The sequence below is a fragment of the Festucalex cinctus genome, chromosome 9 (genome assembly GCF_051991245.1).
Source record: "Festucalex cinctus isolate MCC-2025b chromosome 9, RoL_Fcin_1.0, whole genome shotgun sequence".
In the NCBI taxonomy this organism is placed as follows: domain Eukaryota; kingdom Metazoa; phylum Chordata; class Actinopteri; order Syngnathiformes; family Syngnathidae; genus Festucalex; species Festucalex cinctus.
Window position 1 is genome coordinate 11,604,126 of NC_135419.1, and position 23,298 is coordinate 11,627,423.

Below are 23,298 nucleotides of genomic sequence, written 5' to 3' on the forward strand. Positions count from 1 at the left end.
AGGTGATGCCCGTGATATTGCTGCGTCATTGGGAAGATAAGTGTGCGGACTGTGAAAAGTAATAACTCAGGTCTGTTGAGCAAAAACACCTTAAAAAAGCATAAGAAAACGGAGCGAGAAACATTTTTTTGACACACAATACCTTTGGTGCGAATGATTTGTCTTTCAGCATTTAGACTTTTTTTGAAGCGCGATAATGGCAAAAGCTTACACAATAGTGTGTTTGTCTCCCAGCATTCACGAAATACATTTTGATGGACAAAAGCAGCGGTCAATAGTGTTCTGAGCACTTGTCTCTCGGCATTTACATGGCAAGTATTGTACCGTAGCAGTGAGGTGAATGATTGTCTCTCAACATTTAGACTTTTTGGTTTTTTAAGTCAAGTCAGCACGTTAATAGCAAAAGCTTGCATAAATGTGTGTGTGAATGTTTGTCTCTCAGCATTCACGAAATACATTTTGATGTACAAAAGCAACGGGGTGGAATGACTGAATCTCAGCATTCCCATGCACAGTAATAGTGTTCTGAGAACTTGTCTCTCAGCATTTACATGGTAAGTTTGTGATGTACAGTAGCAGTGGGATGAATGACTGTCTCTCAGCATTTAGACTTTTTTTTTGAAGCACGATAATGGGAAAGCTGGCATAAATGTGTGCATGAATGTTTGTCTCTCAGCATTCACGAAATACATTTTGATGTACAAAAGCAGCAGGGTGAATGACTGAATCTCAGCATTCCCATGCACAGTAATAGTGTTCTGAGCACATGGTACGTTTGTGATGTACAGTAGCAGTGGGGTGAATGATTGTCTCTCAGCATTTACAGTACATGCACAGTAGCAGAAGTGTGAGAGCTTGTCATCCAGCATTCACAAAATAGTTAATGCACAATAGTTGTAGCATGAATGATTCCTCTCAACGTTTATATAAGATTTGATGTAATATAGCAGTTGTGTTAATGTTCGTCTCAGCATTCACATTTACATAACTTAACTTTCATTTCAGCACTTGTATTTCAGCAGTCACAAAACATATTTTTAACTTACAGTAGCAGTGGTCCAAATGATTGCTTATCAGCATTTACAATGCAAGTTTTGATGCATGATAGTAGTGGTGTGAATCACTGTCTCTCAGCATTTACAAGCAAAATCAAAGCAGTAGTGTAAAAAATCAATTGTTAATGCATACTGGCAGTGGCATGACTGATTGTCTCAGCATTTACATAGTAAGATTTTGATGCATAGTAGATGTGTTAATGTTCATCTCTCAGCATTCACATACAAAATAACAGTTTAGTTTGAGCATTTTATCAGCAGTCACAAAATACATGTTTGAATCATAACAGCAGTGGTGTGAATGGTTGTCTCTCAGCAGGCTATTTGAAGTGTAATAGGCGTTTGAATGTTTGTCTCTCAGCATTCACACACGTGTCGTGTATTTTTGGCACAAAACGGTGCTTGTGTGCACAGCTGTCAGCATCCACGCCGTGCATTTATTGCAGTTGTGTGAATGCCTGTCTCAATGCATTAATTGCATTTATTGCAGTTGTGTGAATGCCTGTCTCAATGCATTAATTGCATTTATTGCAGTTGTGTGAATGCCTGTCTCAATGCATTAATTTAAGTGTTTTTACACACAATAACAGTAATGTAAATGCTTGTCTCTCAGCGCTCCCACAATTAGCATCTGTAAGTCTGCTTGGGTGTACCTGCCCTCCAGCTCCCTGTGTTGCGCCTCCAGACTGCGGCTGCTGGTCCGCAGGCGCGAGTGTTTGTCTAGGAGTTCCTCCAGCTCCGCCTCCTGACGCTGCTGCAGCGCCGTCAGCCGCTCGTGGTCCCGCCTGAGGGTCTCCGCCCTGGCGGCCGACTCCTCCCGCTCTCGTGCCCACACCTTAGACTCCGCCTCCAGCGCCGCGCACCGGGCCTCGGTCTCGCTGTGGCGCGCCTGCACCGCTGCATGCTGGGAGTTTACGGTTGCTTGTTCCACCTGTTTGTGTCAATGTGTGGGAGGCAGAGAAGTCATAATTTATTCATTTCATTTATTACCAATTTATTTTTTTGTAGTATTTCTCTTGACTGCACTGCTTCTGGTACGTTATATTTTTGGTCCAATCAGATTTCAGCCTCTGTGTGTTGCCATGTCAATCTAATCTGGCCTTCAGAAGTAGTGCTGTTTCTTTAACCAATCAGATTTGGTCTTCGCCAGCTACCAGCATTCAAGCTCAATAGCTTAAAACACATCTGTAGTGATCCGTAAATTATAACACATTAGCATATTTGGTGAGTTTGATGTACTTTATTTAGATGTTAACGTCATTTTAATAGATAAATATTGTGTAGTTGTATGTCAGTAGAGAATACGTACAATGTGAATGGCAGACTGCAAAAAAAGGGCATCAGTGACCCTGGATTTCGAGAGTGCTACAAAGTTAATTATAAGTGCTGTTACAGTGAGAAATTTGAAGTAAAACTACTCATGTGAAGAGCCGCCAAGTGTTTGTTTGTACACTAAACTGAATTACTGCTTGCTACAGGCCAATTATAGAAGACAGTGCCAGTTTGTGGCAGCGAGGTAGGCTCGCGGTTAGCACATCTGACTTGCCTTTCTAAAGTTCTGTGTCTGAATCCTTCGATCACAAAAACATCATTTAAGACTCAAAATTTGACACAAGCATAAATGTAAATTATTTAAGAAGTACTATAAAAGAACTAAAAGTATGATTTTCTGCATATGTGTGTGTGCACACAGTTGCTCGAAGGATCATGTTTGTGCATTAGTCTCCTGCGTGTAACATGCTCAATAAATGTGTCGATGTTAAAGTTCCCCTCTCAGGGACTGATAAAGGGCTCTTCTGTTTTATTAAAGCACATCGTGACGGCTGACCCGGCCGTGTCCTGAATCATGCCTTAGTTATATGCTGCCATAGGCTCAGACTGCCTGAGGGGATTTCCCACCATCCTCTCAATCTCTATCTGTTCACATCCATAATGGTGTTTGTGTGCGCTACTAACTTGTTTTTCTTTCTCCCCTCTCAAAGCTGCTCGTGCCCTTAAGGCCGCAATCAACAATGCTACATCCCCCTGTTATTTGTTTGTTAGTACTACTAGTGGTAATACCATTAGCCCGATTAATTTCAGGTTGTTATGATGTGATGTAATTTTGTGAAAGTGGAGCCTTGAAATGATAACTATGAAGTTAGTCCATCCAGTCATGTGTTTTCTCTCGTGCAGGTTAATGCCAATTGAGAGTCTACAGTGAACCTAACATGCATGGAATGTGGGAGGAAGTTAGATTAAGCAGAGAGAACTCACATAAGCATGGAGAGAACTAAACTCCACAAGAGTTGAGATGTGATTCAAACCCAGAATTCAGAACTATGAGGCTTAAATACTAACCATATTTTACACCATGCTACCCGTATTACTTCACATTACCCTTAAAGGGAAGTCAAGTTAAAAATTGTCTTTAGAATATGTTCTATGCGCCCCTACTAGTCTTAACATGCCATTCTGATTAATATTGCATTTGTGGATAATGAAAGAAACAGCAAAATCCACCAGTTTTCCCCCATCTCGGGGGGCAGCCGTTTTGCCTCTTCTTGTTAAGTGAAAATGACATCACAGTGGCTCAGGTAATAACAAGTAACAAATAACAAGTAACGACCAATCACGGTTCACCTATTTTATGGATTTGGCTATGTGACGATCGCAAGTCGAGCTGTTATGCTGCATTCGAGGAAGGTGGGAAGTCGGATATATCCCACTTGGATTCTCCCAGTTCCGACCTCAAAGTGTTTGTGGCAAATGTAAACAACAAAGATGGCTGAATGCGACAAATTGTTTGTTGCTGTGGCCATTCCAAATCACGTTGCGTTTATGTGAACCTATTTATTTAAATATCTAACTAAAGTAACAATACATAAATATAAATACATATCTGTTTAAAATCTTGTAAATTATGTTTTTGCCATTCATGGTCTGTCTCTCCATGGGGCTCACCATTGCTGAGTGACGTCAGATTTAAACCGGTCAGTGAAGTGAGGGTAAAAATCCGATTTCCCACTTTCCACGAACGCAGCATTTGGCACTGTGATGCCATTTTCATTCGATAGCAAGTAGCAAAATGGCCGCCCGCTAAGATTTTTCGGCTTATTATTTAGGCTAGAATTATTATTTCACCACTAGATGCCACTGTATAATACTGATTGTACCTTTAAAACATACAGTGACAAAAAAAATTGTAACCACCTTTTGTAGTATTTGCTACTATTACGACAGTGGTCGTCAACATGTAGTACTAGTACCACCAGTGCTACGGGACTCCCTCTAGTGGTACGTAAAAGAATCACCGCCTAAGTACGTTACTTATATTTAACTTTTAAGCACAATATGTGCATTGTACATTTTTAAATAAATAAAAAACTGGCTCTACACAGTGCAGTCATTTCTTCCTTTTTGCACTTGTTATTGAATTTCCCAAAGTATAACCTTAGAAAACCTCTGACTGTTATGACATTGAAATCCCTTCCGCCTTACTCGCTCTCTCTCCCTCTCCCTTTCTTTGTGTGTTCTGTCACCTGTAGCTGAGTGTTGAGCGCCTGCAGTCGAGTACACGAGTCCTGCAGGCTGAGCGAGTGTCGGTGCAGCGCCTCCAGCTGCTCCCTCAGGTGCTCACAAGTCTCCTGGGACTGAGACAGACGCGACAACAAAGCCTCCTGTCCTGCGAGCCGCACGGCTCTCTGAGGCAGATGTGATCGAGGGGAGGGAACAAAGACAAGCGCAGGCGGTAAATGTTTCATCCTCCTACAGCATGTAGACATCGCCTTGTCGCGGCGCTGACTTCTTGTCACACTCCTATGTAAATATATTTATTTGCACTTCCGTTACATGTGTAGATGAATCACCCTTCAGGGTGCTAATCAATGTTAGTTTACATTTAGAATATGTGTGAGTGAAAGATTTTAAATTATTAAAACTGGTGAATAAGAAATAAAATAGTAATGTATAAATATATAAATTGTATATAAATAAATAAATATATATATATATATATATACTCAAATCTATCTATCTATCTATCTATCTATCTATCTCTCTAATTGTAATTGTTTTAAGTTAATTAGTTTACATGTAGTATGGTGGCACTTTGAAAAAGATATTAATTAGTAGTTACAACTTATGGGTGGAGTATTTTATTAGGCATATGCATGTAAATTGTGAAAGTTACAAGATTTTGATCATTTTAAATGAATCAAGATATTCAAACCTTTAATGGAGTAACAAAATAATTGCAAATTAATTTGACAATTAACTAATTGTTGTGTTTTCAAATAATCATTGCGCCGCTACACTGAATCGAACCGAATCGTAATCCTACTGAATCGAACCGAACCATATATATATATATATATATATATATATATATATAATTTATTTATTTGTATATTACTATTTTATGTATTATTATTCACCAGTTTTAATAAAAAATAAAATAAAATACCAACCTAATAAATAAAACTACTATGCAAAAATAAAAAAAGAAAATAAAAAAAAAATCATGTGCTTGGGGCTGAAATTGGACTACACAAAATACTCGTCTTCAATATTTTATTTTGGACTGTTTTTTTTTTTTTTTTATGAAATGTGCTCATGGTCTGCTAGTCTTCAAGACCGATGCTGATACTTGAGGGATTACAACTTTTTCCGCAACTTGTAGCATCAATCATTCCTGCGCCCGAGTATGTTTGGAACAACCGCCTCACTGCACTTCCAATCCTGCAAATAAAATGAACAAGATTCCTGACCTTGAAGGCTGTGCAAACAATGTTAGTTATATTTTTGTAAGAGTAAGTGTCGACGGCAGAAGGGGAGGGGAAAAAAAAGGAAGAGAAAAGCAGCTGAGATAAGGAAGATGAAGAGTCGCTGAGGTGACATTATAGAAAGTGATGAAGAGAGATAAAGCGTCTGAAAATAAAGTGCTGCACTCGGGAAGTGGACGTTATTGTGAGCGGAGTCGACGAGAACCCCTCCGGCAAAAGACTTTCCGCATAATATGGATCATTATCCCTCACATAAACAACGCAGACGTCCTGCAGATAAGATCGGAAGCTCACGCTGCCCAATACAATCCCAATACAAACCTCTTTTTCCAGCTCCAACAATCCGCGAGCGGGCTGCCTCTCTGTCTCTCCCACGGCATCATGGGGCGACACAGAAAGGTCGTGACCTTTGTCTTGATCCCGAGTCGATGCCTCCCACTGGTCAGTCTGACAAACGTGCGTTTGGCTCGAGGAAGGAGGAACACAATCCTCATCCGTCGTTCCCGGCTGGAGATGAGGCTCGCGTTCGCTCAGAGGGCGAGCGGACGGCTCTGTTCTGTCTCGTGATTGGCTGAGGGAGTCCGTTGCGACTTTTAGTTGAGTTTCGGATTTTTGGAGCTTCAGGCTGAGGCGCTGGACTTCGGAAGTAAGAGTGTGAGAACGAGTCTGCTCGTTGGATAGATCCTGACACAACAACAACAAAAGAGATAGTGATTATCATAAAATTTAATATTGTAAAGTTACGAGCTGTGACTTCTATAATCACTTCTTCTCCAGAAACAAACTGCAACACACTTTTCCTTGCCGTAAGTTAAATGAATTAACCTTAATTTAATTCAAACAAGTTTTCACTTTTCAGAACGATAAAAATGGTAAGGCGATGACTTTTTCCCTCTTGTATAGCTTGCCATTAAAACACTAATACCATTCCTCTTTTTTTGCAATATTTTAATTTTAATTTTTAATGATAACATATTACTAGTCTCTTAAAAAAATAATAATAAAAAATTCTCTTTACGGCAGGTTTTGAAAAGGACATGTCCGGGACTGGCTATTATCCATCCATCCATCCATTTCTTGACTTACTCACTCCTCACAAGGTTCGCGGGGGGTGCTGGAGCCAATCTCAGCTGTCTATGAGCAGTATAGGCGGGATACACCCTGAACTGGTTGCCAGCCAATCGCAGGGCATACAGAGAGGAACAACCATCCACGCTCACAAGCACACCTAGGGACAATTCAGTGCACCCAATTAACCTGCCATGCATGTCTTTGGAATGTGGGAGGAGACCGGAGTACCCGGAGAAGAACCACGCAGGCACGGGAAGAACATGCAAACTCCACCCAGGATGGCCGGAGCCTGGACTCGAACCTGTGTCCTCAGAACTGGGAAGCGGACGTGCGAACCACTAAACCGCCCCTGGCTATTATCATTATTATTATTATTATTTATTATTATTATTAAAAAAACAGTGTCAATCAAACACCAATGATCATAATCATAAATTTTACATCCAGTTTAGTAATCTTGTTTTAGATTAACATTACTTTGGCCACAGCGTTGGTAGCTATACCCTGCAATATTGCACATAAACCCTCTCCCATAACACACACAAATTTACACACTCACCTGCAACAGTGACCGAATCTCGGCCTGCGCGTTGGTGAACTGCTCCTGCAGCTGCTGTTTACTCTCCTCCAGGCTGCTTAATCGAGTGTCGAGGTCTCGCTCCACCTCTTGCAGGCGAGTGCAGAACTCCTTGGACTCAGACAGCTCCTGACACAGGCACCTATGTGCACACACACGCGCCAAGAACAGGTCACAGGCTGGTTGAATGCGGTCAGGGTTGACAAGTATGTCTGTTAAAGCCAATTACCGGTAATAATCATGATGTGATTATTAAAACAAATTGTTTGCTACTGTGTCACTTTATACTTGAAGTTTTGCTTGTAAGCCGTTATTAGTAGTAAAGCTCAAGGAAGGCTTACTGTTTGGCAAGTAGGTTAATCTTATTTTTTATTTTTTTATTTATTGCAGGAACTAATTGTGATTAACAATTGACAATTTATTTAAAAAAAAAAAAAAAAAAAAAAAAAAGAAGTTAGGAGGAAAAAGTTTTTGTGCTCAAAGTCCACATTAAATTTTCCAAAATTAACAGATGGGTCTGGTCGGTCATTGATACGTCAGGAAAAAACAAACAAAAAACAAAACAGTAAAATACGTATCTAAAATGTAGTAATCATAGAAGGGATGTGACAATATCCAAACGTCAAGATACGATAATCATCATCATCATCATCATCATCATCATCATCATCATGATATGAACATCACCATGTGATAATTATCACAATATTGTGGGAGGTTGGCGATTTTTATGAAAAATAAAAATAAAAAACAATAAGAAGCTCACAGTACTTTATAACTGGCTATATTGTATAAAAAAATATAATAATCTCATAATGACATACATAAATGACCTAAAGTCACTAATAACACTTAATATTGAAACACTTACTTGCCAATGCAAACACTTATTGTGAATCAAGTCAATTTTTGGAGGATCTCAAACGTGTTACATTCCCCTTCATCTAGCCATTAGCGTGGGTCTTCAATATAGGTGGCCAAAACATGCCTAATTAAAATTTAACAGCACTATTAAACTAACCACTAGAGGGTGCTGGAACCACACAAATGGAAAACAATCTCACATTTTTAACAGAAGTGCTGCTTTGAAAATCATGACATGACGACGGCGATATTGTGGCAATTTTAATATCACGATATCACGATCATTGTTACATCCCTAAATTGTCACTAGAGTGTTATTTTTACAAATTATGGACCAATCCAAAGTGTTGAAAATGGCTCGGTAGCTTTGACAATGCAATGTTAATGGCTCAACATACTTTTTTGTGTTTCCTGCAAAGTGATGCCGTTAGAGAGATAAGGATTCCGCCTGACGCCAGCACCATCTTTGTGTGTACATGTGTACCTGTGATCAGCATCCAAGGCTCTCACTCTCTGGTTGCTGTGTTCCAGCGCCACATTGGTGCTCTCCAGCTGCTGTCTGAGTCTTGCAACCTCCCGTTCCCGCTGCCTCGCTTCCTTCCGCAGGCCGTCCAGCTCCAAATGGCACGCCTCTTTCTCCTGCTCCAGGCGCGACGCGTCCAGCAGTGCCTGGTCCCGGGCCCGGCTCGCCGTTTGAGCCTCCGTGCCGGCGTCACGCACCTCCGCCTCCAGCTCCGCCTCCCGGCGGCGAGAGGTGTCCAAAGCGCGACCCTGACGTTCCAACTCGACCTTGAGCGCCTGAGTGGTCAACGCTAGCTGTTCGTGCTGAGGAAAGAAGGACGATGATAACAATTAAAGTGGTGCCTTGACATCCACCTGCCTGACTGTTCAATCATCGTTCCCCTTTGAAGTGAATGAACATGCCATTTAATCTGTTGCTAAGCGCAGTATGAAAAGGCCTTTCGGGTAGCAAGTGATTCTAAGGATGCCCTGGCTTTTTATTGGGTACTTATTATCTACTTACATTGTCACTTCACAAAGATTAAAGTAGTTATATGTCAAATAAAAGCGACGCCACCAGATAAAAACACATAGCTTGCCATCATATAACAGCTGCAACGAACAACATAAGCGTTACGTGAATATGACAGCAAATAAAGCATTAATGACACCTTGTCGGTGATGCTGAAAATACGAGGCAGGCCTCGGGAGACAAAAAGCAAGCTGCACGGCCGAGAGAACGAGCAGCATTGAAAATTCTTTGCTCCCGGCCAGTGGATAAAAGTTCTTTATAGACTCTTAACACTAAACAAACTTTGACTCTGGGATGTCATTTTAATAACCCCTTTTTACTCCTAAAGGAGTACTGCGAGAATTTCAGTTGATTGTATCATATCACCACAAATGACCAGTGTTGTCGGTATCTGCTGAATGTAATTTATTACTAAAATAACTTATAATCTAACTTTACTGATTACTTGCTTTAGAAAGTAACTAAGTTTGATTACAATTTACTTGAGTAATTACTGTGTGTAACTGTTACAATTGTGCGTAACTGAAAGTAAATATTTACTAAAGTAATTCTTAAAATAACTACTGATTAATTGCTTTAGAACGTAAGTTTGATTTCAAGTTACTTTAGTAATTACTGAGTGTAACATTACAATTGTGTGTCACTGAAAGTAGTTCATTACTACTATTATTATTACAAGTAACTTGTAATCTAACTTTACTAATTAGTTGCTTTAGAAAATAACTAAATTATATTACAAGTTACTTTAGTAATGAGTTACTTTCAGTTACATACAAATCTAATTCTAACTTTACTGATTACTTGCTTTAGAAAGTAATTCAGTTTGATAAGTTACTTTAGTAATTAGTTACTTTCAGTAACACACAATTGTAATTCTAACTTTACTGATTATTTGCTTTAGAAAGTAACTATGTTTGTGTTGTTTCTGTTTCCAGGTTGAAGACACGAGTCAACACAAGAAGCAACAGAGGATGGTGAGGTTGTAAATTCCCGATCGCGTTCAACTCCCTGCAGCTGAAGCGAATGGAGCATATTTCATGTTTCATTTAACATACACGCTCGAGTTGCCATTAATTCTCAGTGTTTGCTACTCACCCAGCTTGTCAGAAGAGAAAAACACTACCTCAAGACATATGAACTGTAAATATAAAAGCATGTTGATAGTGAGCTCATGCTCTATCAAGAGACTAAGATAACCCCTGCACAATTCTAGTTGCAGTCGTATTACATGATCTGTATCAAACAACACCCTGGCAACGAAACAGTTGCGTAGCTTTAGTGGATACTGTCAAGAGGTTTTTTAAAAAAAAAAATCCCATTTTTTCATTTTACTTGGTCATAGTGTAGTGATGTGTATGCCAAAGAGTCTGATCAAATGTTTTCTTGGACATTTTTTTTTTTATATATATATAGTAACTGCAGCACCCTTACTGTATATTAGAGGAAAAAGCCAAGGTGTACCTTCCTAAATGGAAGGTATTCATGGATCCTTTTTATGGTATTTTTTGTCATGCTGACTAAGCGCTGTTCTTTCCCTTTGCTTGCAGTCTCTCTGATGACTTACAGTTCTTCTACAAACAGCACGCAAACGGTTGTTCTGTATCACTTTTTTTTTTTCATGAGGAGAATTTGTCTTCTTTTTCACATCCTTCATACGAAATGGGGATATGTGGAACATCAAGCTAAAGTGCTCGTAATAAGCAGTGCAGTGACCTTTTGTGAGTGTGGATGTTCTTGTCAACACATAAATAAGTGCACCCTTTAGCACATGTATTTGTTTGTTACAGGAGTATAGAGTAGAAGCTCCAAAGTCAACGCTTTCACTAAACTTTAAAGGGAAAAAAAAACACCTTTAAAAGTCTTTGAAGTCATTCACTCCCTTTGATGGCTATAGAAGTCAAAGGTCAATTATTTGAACTAGCCCGGCAATTAATACGTTTTAAACACTTTCTGAGTTCTTCTTTCACACAAAAAAAAAATAGGTGTCACTCTCCAACCTTGCGCTGGGCAGCACGGAGGGCATCCACAGTGGCGCGGAGCGCATCCCTGTTTCTCTCCAGTGCCGCCCGTTCGCCCTCCAGGCTGGCGATGACTGTCGTTTGCATGCCGTGAAGCTCCGCTTCACTCCGCAGACGGCACAGCTCCTCCTCCATGACCACGGCCTCGGACTGTAGAACCTGGCAGGCGCGCGTGAGATGTGAACGAGAGGCATGGTAGGATGTCATCAGTATGGTGAAAATGTCTTTTTGATATACATGTGACCACGATAATGCCAATTAATAATGTCGATTTTTGGCATGTGCATCATGTGCAGCCGCAAAGGGCAGCATTGCAAGGGAAGTAGTAACATGCCCCAAAATAACAAAATAAAACGCTGCAGGATTTTCTTTTTATTATTATTATTATTATCATTATCATTATTATTTTTATTATTGCATATTGGCATGACGTGTCATTTGTATGGGGACTTTGCACGCATGTTGAGACAACCTCTGCAGAAGAGATGGAGAGTGGGAGTGGGGGCCTCGGGAAATGATGGGAAATTACACTTATTGTAAATGTGGAGAGGAAATGGTAAAAAGCGAAATAGAGAAATATTGAAAGGGTGCACGTATGAAGACGGGGGCTGGGACTAAAATATCGATATATCAATATCGAATCAATATTCCTTTTCCTAGCCCAATATCGATTCATCAAACCATGAATCGATACTTTTAATACAGTTTTTTCCCCCCGTAAATTAATGTGCCAAACAGGGCCCGACCGATTAATCGGCCGCGAATATAATTGGCCGATTATTGGCCTTCAAACATCGGCCAAAGCAATCGACCAGTTGAGCTAAATGGCCGATTATCTACCCATTAAACGTTATCAAAGAAAGCTGAAGTGTCCAACGCTGTGAAAGTACCCCAAGTTTTGCTTGTGTAGCATTAGCAACTAGCAAGTGTATACCGTTTGTAGTTCTGGTTATTCTTTGGCCCGAACCGTCGTTTAAGCTGTTTAATGACACCGCAGTTGGAGTCAACTGTAAAACTAAATATACAACCTTAAGAATTTACATCCACTATATCGTTTTTAAAACATAGCTAGCCTAGCGCTTACAGGAAATTAGCAAACTCTAATGGGAAGTTAGCATCGACTTTGGGAGTGTTTTTCCTTCAAATAACGAATCGAATCGGGCCCTTCTGAATCGAATTGATTTGGGAAATCTGAATCGATACCCAGCCCTAATTGAAGACAGATTTATACTTAATAACGATATAGTGTTTTTTTTGTGTTTTTTTTAATTGTATGGGAGACGGGTGTCAACAACTTCAACTGCAATTATAATTTCATTGCTAAAACAACTAATGTAATAGTGTCAAAGTATTTTGTACAATCAAGTCTAAGAGAGGTAATAGATGCTAAAATAAAATATATACAGTCCAATTCCGTATGGAGACACTTTAACAGTCTATGGAGAGCCTAGACAAGTGCAATGTAGGGGCCAAAGAATGGTGCACATTCAAATAAAACTACAAAATGAGGAATTTATTTAAATATTTTAGCCTTATAAGTCACTATAATGTCTATCCTAGAAAAATAGTCCTTCTATTTAGAACATCTCCCATGATACTTTGCGTTTCAGGAATTTGCTATCATCTGACAAAACACAAATATTGATTGAGTGACATTTTGTGTGTTTTTCATATTTTGATCACCTTCTTTTCAAAAGAGGAAAATGTATTAAAAATATTGACTGCAAGATGCTGTGACTCTACCCCACTATAACCACAAGAGTAATCAAAACTGATTAGTATCTTTTCGTGCAGATGTGTTATGATAAATGTCTGTTGTCACGTTGGTGTTTGTTATGTTCTTTTTCCTTCTTGAATGACTTCTGGCTACTTTTAAAGAACTCATTGCGTGTCCAACGCATGCACGCTTTTTCCTGGCTGCCAATTTATCATCTCTACTACCAGCCGCACACTCTCCTGATTACTATTATTACCTCCATCAATCTCAAACCCAATCCCACGTTGGCTCCCTCCCCTCATTCCATCATCCGTACCTCGATCTGCCTTCGGGCCTCCCCGAGATTCTCCGCAGCTTTCCTCAGGTGTCGCAGCTCGGCCTCTAGGAGCGTCAGCCTCTGCTCAGCCTCCCGCGTCTTCCTGCTCTGCTCCCCCAGCTTGGAGCGCAGGTCCTGGGCCGCCACGGCCTGCCTGTCAGCCTCTTCCTGGGCCTCGTGGAGACACTTTGTCAAAGCGGCGTCAGCACCAGAAAGGCCCAACATAGATTGTTTTATAGTTACGGGTTCTTGTTGAGTTTCTGTATTTTCGTCGGCCATTTCTGTTTTCAACTCATTTTCCTTCTGAATGTCAATGTGATCGCCTTCTGCTTCTCCTCTTCTTTTGGGCTTTATCGCCTCGTCACGTGGTTTTGCGTTCTCTCTTTTAACGTGGAGAATCTCTTCCCCGACTCCTGCCTCCCTTTGCGTCACGATAAGTTCCCGTCGGCGCTCCCGCTCCTCCATCATCCTCACCATCCCTTCCCCCTCCCCCCTGCAGGACTCGGATCCCTGGAGGCCCCTCTCGGCGCTCTCCCCATCCTGTCTGTCCAACTGCTGCACTCCTGCGTCTTCCTGGTTTTCTCCTGTGTGCTGCAGCTTGGCCATTAGCGCTTCCAACTGCAGCTTCAAAGTGGCGTTTTCATTCTTCAGGTTGTGGAACTGGAAAGTGCAAAGTCAGACATTGTAATTGTCTTTTAATCGTCTGCTGTTTTGCCTCTTTTACGCCTTTTATGGCTTCTATGAACTAAACTTGAAAGAACCAAAAACACTTCCTCGCATAAAGTATTAAAATAAGAAAATGTTATGTTATGACAGAATCATTTAAATCATTTTTGGCAGGTCATAAAAATAGTGTTCAAAGGAACTCTGCACTCAGGTAACCATAGAAACTAAAAGATGAAGAGAAATGTTCAGATAATGTATTTAAAAAACATGTGGCGAGGGTATGAAAGGGATCAGCCCAGGGTAAAAATATAGTATGCTTAAATCGCAAAGTGAATATTGGCAAACATCCATTCCCACTATAAAGTCTGCAGTTAAACTAATGCAATCCAAATTGTCAGTTTGACCTTCAACCTCAGCTGGCAGGAATGATTCCTGGGCTTTTTGACCTCTGACCTCTTGCTGGGCCTGTAGCTCCTCTAAACGTCTCCTCAGCCTCTCGTTCTCCTGCTCTGCTCCCAGCAGCCTCAGCGTCGACGCCTCGCCCACTTCCACACTTAAAGGCTTGTGGTCTGAATATACATCAAGAGTATGGGAATAAAAAAAAATTCAAAAGAGCTGATATGGATGGAGAAATTGATATATCATATCATGGTGTTTTCTATGTTCTGATTGATAACAACAAGGCCGATCCTTCCACAACATATTTCCTCTTATCAGTTAATTAAAACGTCTTAAAATGACAAGGTGTAAAGAAGCAGGCGCTCTGACCAATCAGCTCGCTCAGCTCCTCGTCAGAATCCTCCTCTGATTGGAGGAAGTGGCGGTGGGCGGCAGAAACCGGAGCTGGATTGCCGGCACGAGTGCCACCGCCGCCGCATTGCCGCAGGTCCGCCTCCAGGCTCATGTTCAGCTCCAGTAGCTCGTCAACACGCTGCCGCTCGGTGTCACGCTCCTGCACAGGGGAAAACATATTGAGGGAAATGTGTTTGCTTAAAAAAAGAAAAAAAGAAAAAATAAATTTGTAGTTTCCTCACTAAAAAAAAATCATTTTGAACCTGACAGTTGCTTAGCTTTGAAATTCTATTGAAATTAGTGCTGTCAAAGTTAAAGCATTAACTAATTAATAACAAAAATTTTTGCATTAATCATTTATTAATGCAGATTAATCACACTATTAATTTTGACCGCTGATGATCCTTTAGCTGGCAGTGGATGGTTATGTTAACTGTAGCACAGGTTGTGTTTGAGCAATAAACATAACTATATGCATTAAAGCATTTAATAAATGTTTGCATATGACATTCAGAATATTTGTTCATGTCAAACTATTGGGGTCGTTTTTTTTTCTCTTTTTTTTCATACATGTAATTAACTAATTAGAAAAAGAGGAGGATGAGCGTGTGCAGTGGATTTTTTTTTTTTTAAAGACGTCCTCATAACATTAAATGTAAAAAAAAATAAATAAATAAAAAAAATAACATAACAGGTGCTGTTTAAATTTGGCAGGCAAAAAATGTTGATTAAAAAAAAAAAAACTTTTTAATTAATCGTGAATAATCAAAATTCCAAGACGGGATTAATCTGATTAAAAGTATTAATCGTTTGACAGCTCTAATTGAAATATCCACCAGCAGATAATCATTTGCATAATAATAATCATTTGCTAACAACTGGGCATAAGACTAGCAAAAAAGAAGCAGAGCAAGGAAACTCGGGCATATGGATAGAGGTACTATCGCCTCTTTTTAATTTTTATTTGGTTGTAGATTTACAAAAATAAAACTTCAAACCAATAACATTTTGTGTTATAGTAAGACTCTACTACAAATAAATCATGCTCCCGAAGAGTAGCTATGATTAATGTCAGCTTGTTTACAGCGCTAATGCTAGCTTAGTAGTATTGCTAGCGCTGCTATTTTGTTGAAGCTGGACAGCGTTCTATAACTTCTCACTGAGTAATTATCACACATACGCACTTTTATATTCATATTTACAAAAAAAAAAGCCATGTTTGAGAATGAATCTCGCTTGTTCACATCATTGAGGGCTGCATGTTCTTTTGCAGTTCAAGTGAGGCTATGTTCACATCTTGCTAGCTGTTTGACACTCCCTGAGATTCAAAATCCAAACCTCAAAACTGTGAGGCAGATGTGCAATTCACTCATTCACTGTGATGCCCAAAGAAACATTATCTTTAAACTTAAATACAAAACCCCATTCCCAATGCTGTTGGCAAAATTAAACATTAAAAGTGCATATAAAGCCAATCAACATAACTGATTACACTATAAACAATTACACAAGGCGTATTCATGAATTATATAAAGAAATGCTCCTGCAAATTACAAGTGCATCTTCCCATTATGAGAGAAACGATCTCCTCATTAAGACAGAAACATTCCAACCTTGCGACACACGGGCAAGATCAGTGGGAATCTAATGGTAATTAATGTTCTTGCCGTGCGAAAGGTCACACGTTCACAGGGGCGACCTTCAGTCGGTGCAAGAATGTGTCCACGTGTGCGGTAATGACTGCCGTGATTGTTGACGAGCATTTAAGCAGCACTGCGCTTCTGAGCCTGACAGAAATGTGGCATTTAAAAAGCAATGAGTGCACCTGCTTTTAGGAGAACATTGTGATTGGTTCAAGGGTATGCTTGTATTCTCGTTAGAGATGTGAGCAAATTTGTCTGACTGATTGCATGTTGTGGCTAATACTACCTATTTAACGACATCAAACTAAAGAAACTGTTTTTGTTGTTAGTTAGTTGCTTATCTAACTAAGAATTCTCATACTTTGTAGCCAGGTTTCCCAAAAACAAAGGTTCACAACTTTGAAACAGGTGCTTGATCCACAAATCGATATTAGTGATAGACCGATATGGCTTTTTCAAGGTCGATACTGATACCGATTATTAGTAGTCAAGGAGAACGATAACCGATATTTCAAGCCGATATTTATTTGCTGTAGAAGAGAAAATATTAGTGTAAAAATTAAAAAGTACTTTTTCTTTAAATTTTAAACAATATTGACAGCTTTGTTTAAAAAATATATTTTAAAAAAATGCAGGGAGTTTCAACATTTATTTATTCTTTTTAACTTTTTGTAGTGAATTCCCAGTGTCAGCATCATTATTTATAAAGTGGAAATTGAAATATAAATCCATGAATGAAAAGTTCCTGTATTTCACTGTGCAAAAAATGAATGCAAACGTAGCAAATTTGGGGTTTTCAACAGGATTCATAAAAAGTTTCAAAAGATTTTTGCAGAAGGTGAAAAATTATCATAATGTGTTCAAAATACCCGCTTTATTGGCTGTCAGATTGGTCAAAAGGCCGATACCGATATTTGTGAAACTGCCAAATATCGACACCGATAATCGGCCCGGCCGATAATCGGTCTATCCCTAATCGATATGGTTGATAGTTAAGCTAGATGACTTATATGAACATTTATAGCGTGTTTTCTTGAAAACATAACAAAAATAAATGGCAGTTTTTCAAAATTGGCGGTACCTAAAGTGCCTTCCAATTCCGGAATGACCCATATACGTCTTTGTCTGTACCCACCGCTTCGACATCTATAATCCGCTGACGCAGCAGCAGGTTGTCCCGCTCCAGCTCCCTCAGCGCGGAGCATCGGGCCCTCGCGTCGGCCAGCTGTTCTTCCAAAAGAGCTTTGGTCTCCTGCAGGGCTGCACACAGCTGCTGCTGCTCCTGCAGGTGGCAACACATGTAAACAGAGGGCATTTGTTTCATTGTGGGGATATGTAAACAATGATTTGTTTGAATGATTTGAAAAAAAAAAAAAAAAAAAGTTCACTGTGTTATATTCTTTATCCTCTTAACGAACAAGAGAACAATATTATTATCTGTCTTTTGGAAAAGTCCTGATTGTGTGTCTTTTTGGACTATATCATCTCCACTCTCCAATGTTTTAATTTACATTTGTGGAGAATGAAGCAGGCATGGAGGAAAGTCATCCTTTGAGCTAATCTGGGCTGCCACAGGGATGCAGAGCCAAGGCAGAAAGAATAAAAGCAGAACGAGAAGGTGACAGCAGGGACACAGCGTGTGGTGTTTCACACGGATGTGAGCGCTCGACTGAAAGCATAGCCAAGTAAATCTCATGTGTGACTAAAAGCTCTTATGACCAAACATACTTTTCTGCTGCTTTTTTCCAGTTAAGCGGCTTCTTAAGGTCAATTGTGCTGCCAAGCAATGTTATGATGTCGCTCTACTTGCTTGCTGTTCGCTGTGCACGGTCCAGTCAGATGTATGTGTGTGTGTGTGTGTACCTTGAGCTGAGTGCGTGTCACCTCCAGGCTGCGCAGTCTGTGTTTACAGCTCTGGAGCTCGTTCTGAAGCTGCTCGGACCGCGCGGCTCTCTCGCGGGCGCAATCCAGCTCGTCCCGCAGAGCACGTAGGCCCCTCGACTCGTTCTGCAGGGAGCGGTTCTGCAGACGTGTGCGTACATACAGAACACAGAGTGCGTCGCTGAGGTCAGCGGAACGTGTAACTGATATGAAATGCCATTGAGTGAGGTCTGACTTGTCGACTGTTTCGAGTAAGGTCGAATGTTCAAATTGACTTTAGAATTGAAAGCATACCCGGGTCGGCCTCAGTCATTATGTTTACATTCATACTTTATTCAGGCTACGCTAGGCTAAGCTGTAATTTACAGTACATAAAAGCGGGCGACAGCGTGCTTTGAGATACAAGTTCAGTTTGTTCCATGACCACGCTTGTGACTCAGAACACATCTCAAATTACAACTAGGGTTTTATAGTGTGTTAACCTTAAGTGCCTTGAACGCAACATTTTTTTAAATTAACTAGCTCATAATATGAAAAGAAAAATGTACTATTGCTGTCTCCAATGTCCAACAAGAAACACTAATGCCATCTAGTGGCAGAAAAATGAACTCGATCTAAATCAATGTTTCACTATCCTTTTTACAGTAGAGAACATATTTTTTAGCCATATAAATACATTTACATTTAATGTAAATACAATTACAGCTATCACAACAATTTATGAAGTCCCTGTATTTCAGTAGTTCTATTCAAAAAGTCAATCTTATAAATTAAATTATTTAAGTTCATTAAACACATAGACCAATAATTTGCAAAAGAGACACACCCACCAGAAGTCTATATAAATCATCTCATTTCTTGACATTTGGAATTAGATTTTTTAAGCTATAATCATCAATTAATTAATTTTAAGTACTTCATTATCTTATTAACACTTCATTTGTAGTTTTCCATTCTCATCTGAAACAAAATTATCTAACAAATAACAAATATGAACAACCCCAACAAAGACAAATCAGGTTCCATATTAAATTGGACTTACGTAATAGAAAAGTACAAACATAAAGGCAAAAAAAATAAAAATAAAAATAAAAATCAACAAAACTAACAAAAATAACATCTTTTTAACATCAAATAACGTTATGACTGTCTTTACTGTGTCAATTAAATCAAAGATACAACCATATTTGTACGAGGAAAGCATGACTCGCTTCAAACTGGGATAATGCTGTTAAAGATATTGCACATTTCAGTCGCGTGACATACAAAATGTATGACACACAAACCTTTTTCTGAAGCTTTTTGAGCTGGTCCTCCATCATCTGAATCTCTTGCTTGTAGTCTAATAACTGATCGCCTTTATCATCCCTAAAAGACAGGCAAAGAGGAGCAATCACATATTTTTTCTGACGACGATGGAATGATAAAAGCGGCATGTGAAAAGAGTGCCAGAGTGCATGAGCAATTAACGGGAGTGAAATTGGCGGCGCAGTGGTTGGGAATCACTGAAGTAAGTAACAAACAAATGAATAAATAAACCCACGCTAATGGACACATTACCCTTTTTCCAGAGGTAATTAATTTGAACTGGAGTCAACTTTGATCAATGAGAGCAGCCATGTTGGTCTGATGCCCATTTTCAGGAGACTTTAGTCGAATTTTTTAAAACTTAAAAGCTCTTTTCTTCCCAATGATTCAAGAGTAGTTTAGTACAGTATGGTTGGTGCACGTACGATTACACAAATATTTCACTCATGATTTCCTCCTAAATTCTTATGCTGGCAGTGATGCAGCGCCTGCAGGTGCTCCCGTTTAATGTATGCTTATTAATGTGCGCACACTCACAGTTGCTGTTTCAGGCGGCGGACTTTGGCCTTGCTGTCTGCCAGCTGCAGTGCCAGACCTTGAGGAGGCTCGTCATTGTGACCACCCAGGGGCTCCAAGGGTGAGTCAGCGTGCGCCTCCCGCTCTCGACACAACTCAGCGATGCGCTGGGTGGGGGTCAGCAGAAGATTGACATTGTCAGGAATGAGAAATTCAGTGGGCTGTGTGGTGACCGATGTGTGAGTGTGTGATACTGAGTAAATGTAGATGCTATTTTTTGCATCGTCTCTGGATTTATTGATGTATTTAAACCAAGAGTTGTTGGACAGATTTGAATTAATTTATCTGTTTTCTGTAGCACTTCCACAAGATAACTTTTCTCTTCGACAGCGCAATGGCCAGTTTAAATCTCGTCCCCTCTCTTAAACATACAGTAGCTCCTAGCTTAACATCGAGATGTCACAAAATGGGGTCACAGCAATGCAGTAAACAACCCTCCAATGCGGGTTCCAGGTTCACAATCCATCACTCGCAGATTTTCTTTATACATTCATTTTGAATGTAATTTCACTGTTGGCCCCGAGGTGGCAGCGCACTATTGTTTTACACTGTAAATTTGGAAGAAGAAGGTTGAAAACAGGAAGTGCTGAAAATTATTCAGCATTGCAGCACAGGAGTAATTCTGCTTTTTACGCTGACTGAAAGCGACAGCTGTGAGTTAATTTTATCATGTGCAATACATCTTTGTTTATGGTTCTTAATATGATGTGAGATTCTAACTAAGGGTGCACCGATCACAATTTTCCGGCCGATCACCGATCCCCGATCTTTTAAAAAGTCTGACCTGCTGATCCCGATTATTGCCGATACCGATTTAAAAAAAATAAAATAAAATAATTATTACAAGTAGCATATGCCTTCGGTGTTCCAATCTTGTTTTATAGGAAAACATTGAACAATATCGACGAAATAAAACAAACGGGTTGTTTTAACTGCACGTGAAGTGGTTCTCTCAAATAAAAATGAAAATCCTATTCATCATCTCAGCAGAAAAGGACAGTCGCTGACTTTTTCAGACCTCTGAGGAGGGAGATGAGATTGGTGGAAAAGATCGGCTTATTTTTAAGTGATCGGCCGATCACCGATCTTCCAAAATTAAGGAAATCGGGGCCGATAAATCGGCCGGCCGATCGATCGGTGCACCCCTAATTAAACCCAAGTTTATTAGTTTGTGGAAAAAAGACGAATATGTTTGTCTTATCTATTGCTATTGTGTTTTCTCAATATGTATAAAAGTGTGTTTAGTCTTTAAAAAATAAGTAAATGCTATAAAAACATACCTAAAGCAGATGGTGTTTCCTGGACTTTATTATATTAGACAGGGCTTTTGCCTGAGCAAAAACAAACAAACAGTGAATGTATGTGTTTTTTATTTTATTTTTTTATTTTTTTATTTATTTTATTTTTTTTATTATTTTTGCAAATAACAAAAACTAATCATTTAAAGAAAATATGTGAATTTGAGTGACTCATAAATATGCGGTGGAACAGTGGTGTATTCATTTAACATTATCTTATGACTGTTGTATATTTTTATGGGTGTACTTTGCAATGCTCTTGAATTGTACTGCATCATTCTTTGGTGTTTTGAAACAGCAAGAGAGAACTTCTGATGCAACTCTTGAATCGGAGTTTAGGAGACTGTGCCTGGCACAGCTGACCTAGCGGTAAACACGTCTGTCTCACAATTCTGAGGTTCCGGATTTGTGTCTCTTATATATGAGTTATGAGTTATTATGAGATATGCGTCTCCTGTGCTTCATGGATTTTCTCCATATTCCAAAAACATGCATGTGAGATTCATTGAAATCTAATTGTCCATTCCTTTGATCCTTCCTCTGGTCTCCTGACAACTTCATGAATCTGGCGGGACTCTGAATTATCCGGTTAAGGTGAAGGGTATGGGATTTTTAACAGGTTTCAGGTGAATTAATGAGCACAAACTCCACCCAAAAAAAAAAGAGAGAGAGAGAGAGAGAGAGAGAGAGAGACAATGACATGTCTCTGTAAGACTGCAGAATGAACATTATGTTCAAAATTGTCCATATGTTTGAATGTGAGTGTAAATTGTTTGTTTTTATGTGCCCTTTGATTGGCTAGCAAGCAGTTCAGGTTTAACCACAGGTTTTGTCTTGAGTTATCTGAGACAAGTGTGATAGAAAATGGATGAATAGAATGTATCGAATAGATCACTCAAGGATTAATGGTGTTTCCATAATATTTGCTTACCTCCAGATGTGTGTCTCTCTGGGCCAGCATACCCTGGATCTGTTTGGCCATGGAGCTAAAGACCAACTTTAGGTCTGCACCTTCCACCTCCAGCAACTCTTCCCACTGGAGCGGCAGCACCGAGCGCGGATCCTGAGTCACCTGCAGCGGAGACACAGTTGACTGGGTGGGACACAATCAACAAATCCTTTACTCAGCAGTGGCCAAGTAAGATCATCCTTTTTTTTTTCTTTTTTTTTTGAATTAAAAAGAAAAATATGCATGTCCATAAATGGCCCACTCATGCATGCAAAAGAAATGATGGCTTGCAAAGGAGGGAAGGTCTGAAATGTCCTCAGGTGGAAGTTATAAGCAGCAAGCGGGGGTGCATCTATCCACACGGGGATGGCACCTCTTCACCGCTCTGATTTATGAGGCAAGAAAGAAGAAACCTGGAACGAAAAAGACTCGTGGGCAACATGCTGTTACTGTAATTCAGTCATGCTGCTCTGCAACATGCTGTTTCTGTAATGTGGGCAATTATTCACGGGGTGTTTTTTTTTTTTTTTTTTTAAACGTCCAATTGACATCTGTGCTTTATTGAAACGGACAGTTTGACAGAAAATGAGAGGAAGGAGAAAGGTTCGCGTATAACAGAGGTGGAGGTCCTTTCAGGCTGCTGCTGCTGCTGCTAGAATGAAAAACAGCTCTTTTCACGCTTCAGTTAAAAAAGAAAAAAAAACGCTTTGCTAAATCCTTTTAAAGAATAAAAATCCCCATAGAAAATCTGCCCGGAAGTGAGGGTCAATC

The 23,298-nt window shown here is 39.7% G+C and overlaps 1 protein-coding gene and 2 long non-coding RNA genes across 6 annotated transcripts in view; 2 read left to right on the forward strand and 1 right to left on the reverse strand.

The window, feature by feature from the left end:
* LOC144025916 (uncharacterized) overlaps positions 1 to 10,343 on the forward strand; it is a 37,072-nt gene extending 26,729 nt beyond the window's left edge. Inside the window, exons 4-5 of one of the 2 annotated variants that reach the window (XR_013284984.1) lie at positions 4,583 to 4,785; positions 10,299 to 10,343. This is a non-coding gene — a long non-coding RNA (uncharacterized LOC144025916). Of the gene's footprint in view, positions 1 to 4,582; positions 4,972 to 10,298 lie in introns of those variants that run through there. The other variant, XR_013284983.1, reaches the window with a different exon arrangement.
* The window catches only part of ccdc88b (coiled-coil domain containing 88B), a 60,635-nt gene that overhangs the window by 17,263 nt on the left and 20,074 nt on the right, over positions 1 to 23,298 (reverse strand). For 2 of the 3 annotated variants that reach the window (XM_077532316.1, XM_077532318.1), the window contains exons 7-20: positions 22,510 to 22,650; positions 20,242 to 20,387; positions 19,683 to 19,764; positions 18,379 to 18,537; positions 17,651 to 17,797; positions 14,849 to 15,032; positions 14,534 to 14,649; positions 13,415 to 14,074; positions 11,361 to 11,540; positions 8,815 to 9,155; positions 7,449 to 7,608; positions 6,140 to 6,502; positions 4,577 to 4,738; positions 1,709 to 1,986 (exon numbers count right to left, since the gene is read on the reverse strand). In XM_077532316.1, coding sequence (XP_077388442.1) covers positions 1,709 to 1,986; positions 4,577 to 4,738; positions 6,140 to 6,502; positions 7,449 to 7,608; positions 8,815 to 9,155; positions 11,361 to 11,540; positions 13,415 to 14,074; positions 14,534 to 14,649; positions 14,849 to 15,032; positions 17,651 to 17,797; positions 18,379 to 18,537; positions 19,683 to 19,764; positions 20,242 to 20,387; positions 22,510 to 22,650 — 3,119 coding nt within the window. The remainder of the gene's footprint in view (positions 1 to 1,708; positions 1,987 to 4,576; positions 4,739 to 6,139; positions 6,503 to 7,448; positions 7,609 to 8,814; positions 9,156 to 11,360; positions 11,541 to 13,414; positions 14,075 to 14,533; positions 14,650 to 14,848; positions 15,033 to 17,650; positions 17,798 to 18,378; positions 18,538 to 19,682; positions 19,765 to 20,241; positions 20,388 to 22,509; positions 22,651 to 23,298) is intronic. The other variant, XM_077532317.1, reaches the window with a different exon arrangement.
* On the forward strand, positions 10,355 to 22,708 carry LOC144025917 (uncharacterized). Its single transcript, XR_013284985.1, has 4 exons — positions 10,355 to 11,576; positions 13,914 to 14,065; positions 20,256 to 20,341; positions 22,516 to 22,708. It is a non-coding gene; the product is annotated as an uncharacterized LOC144025917 (long non-coding RNA).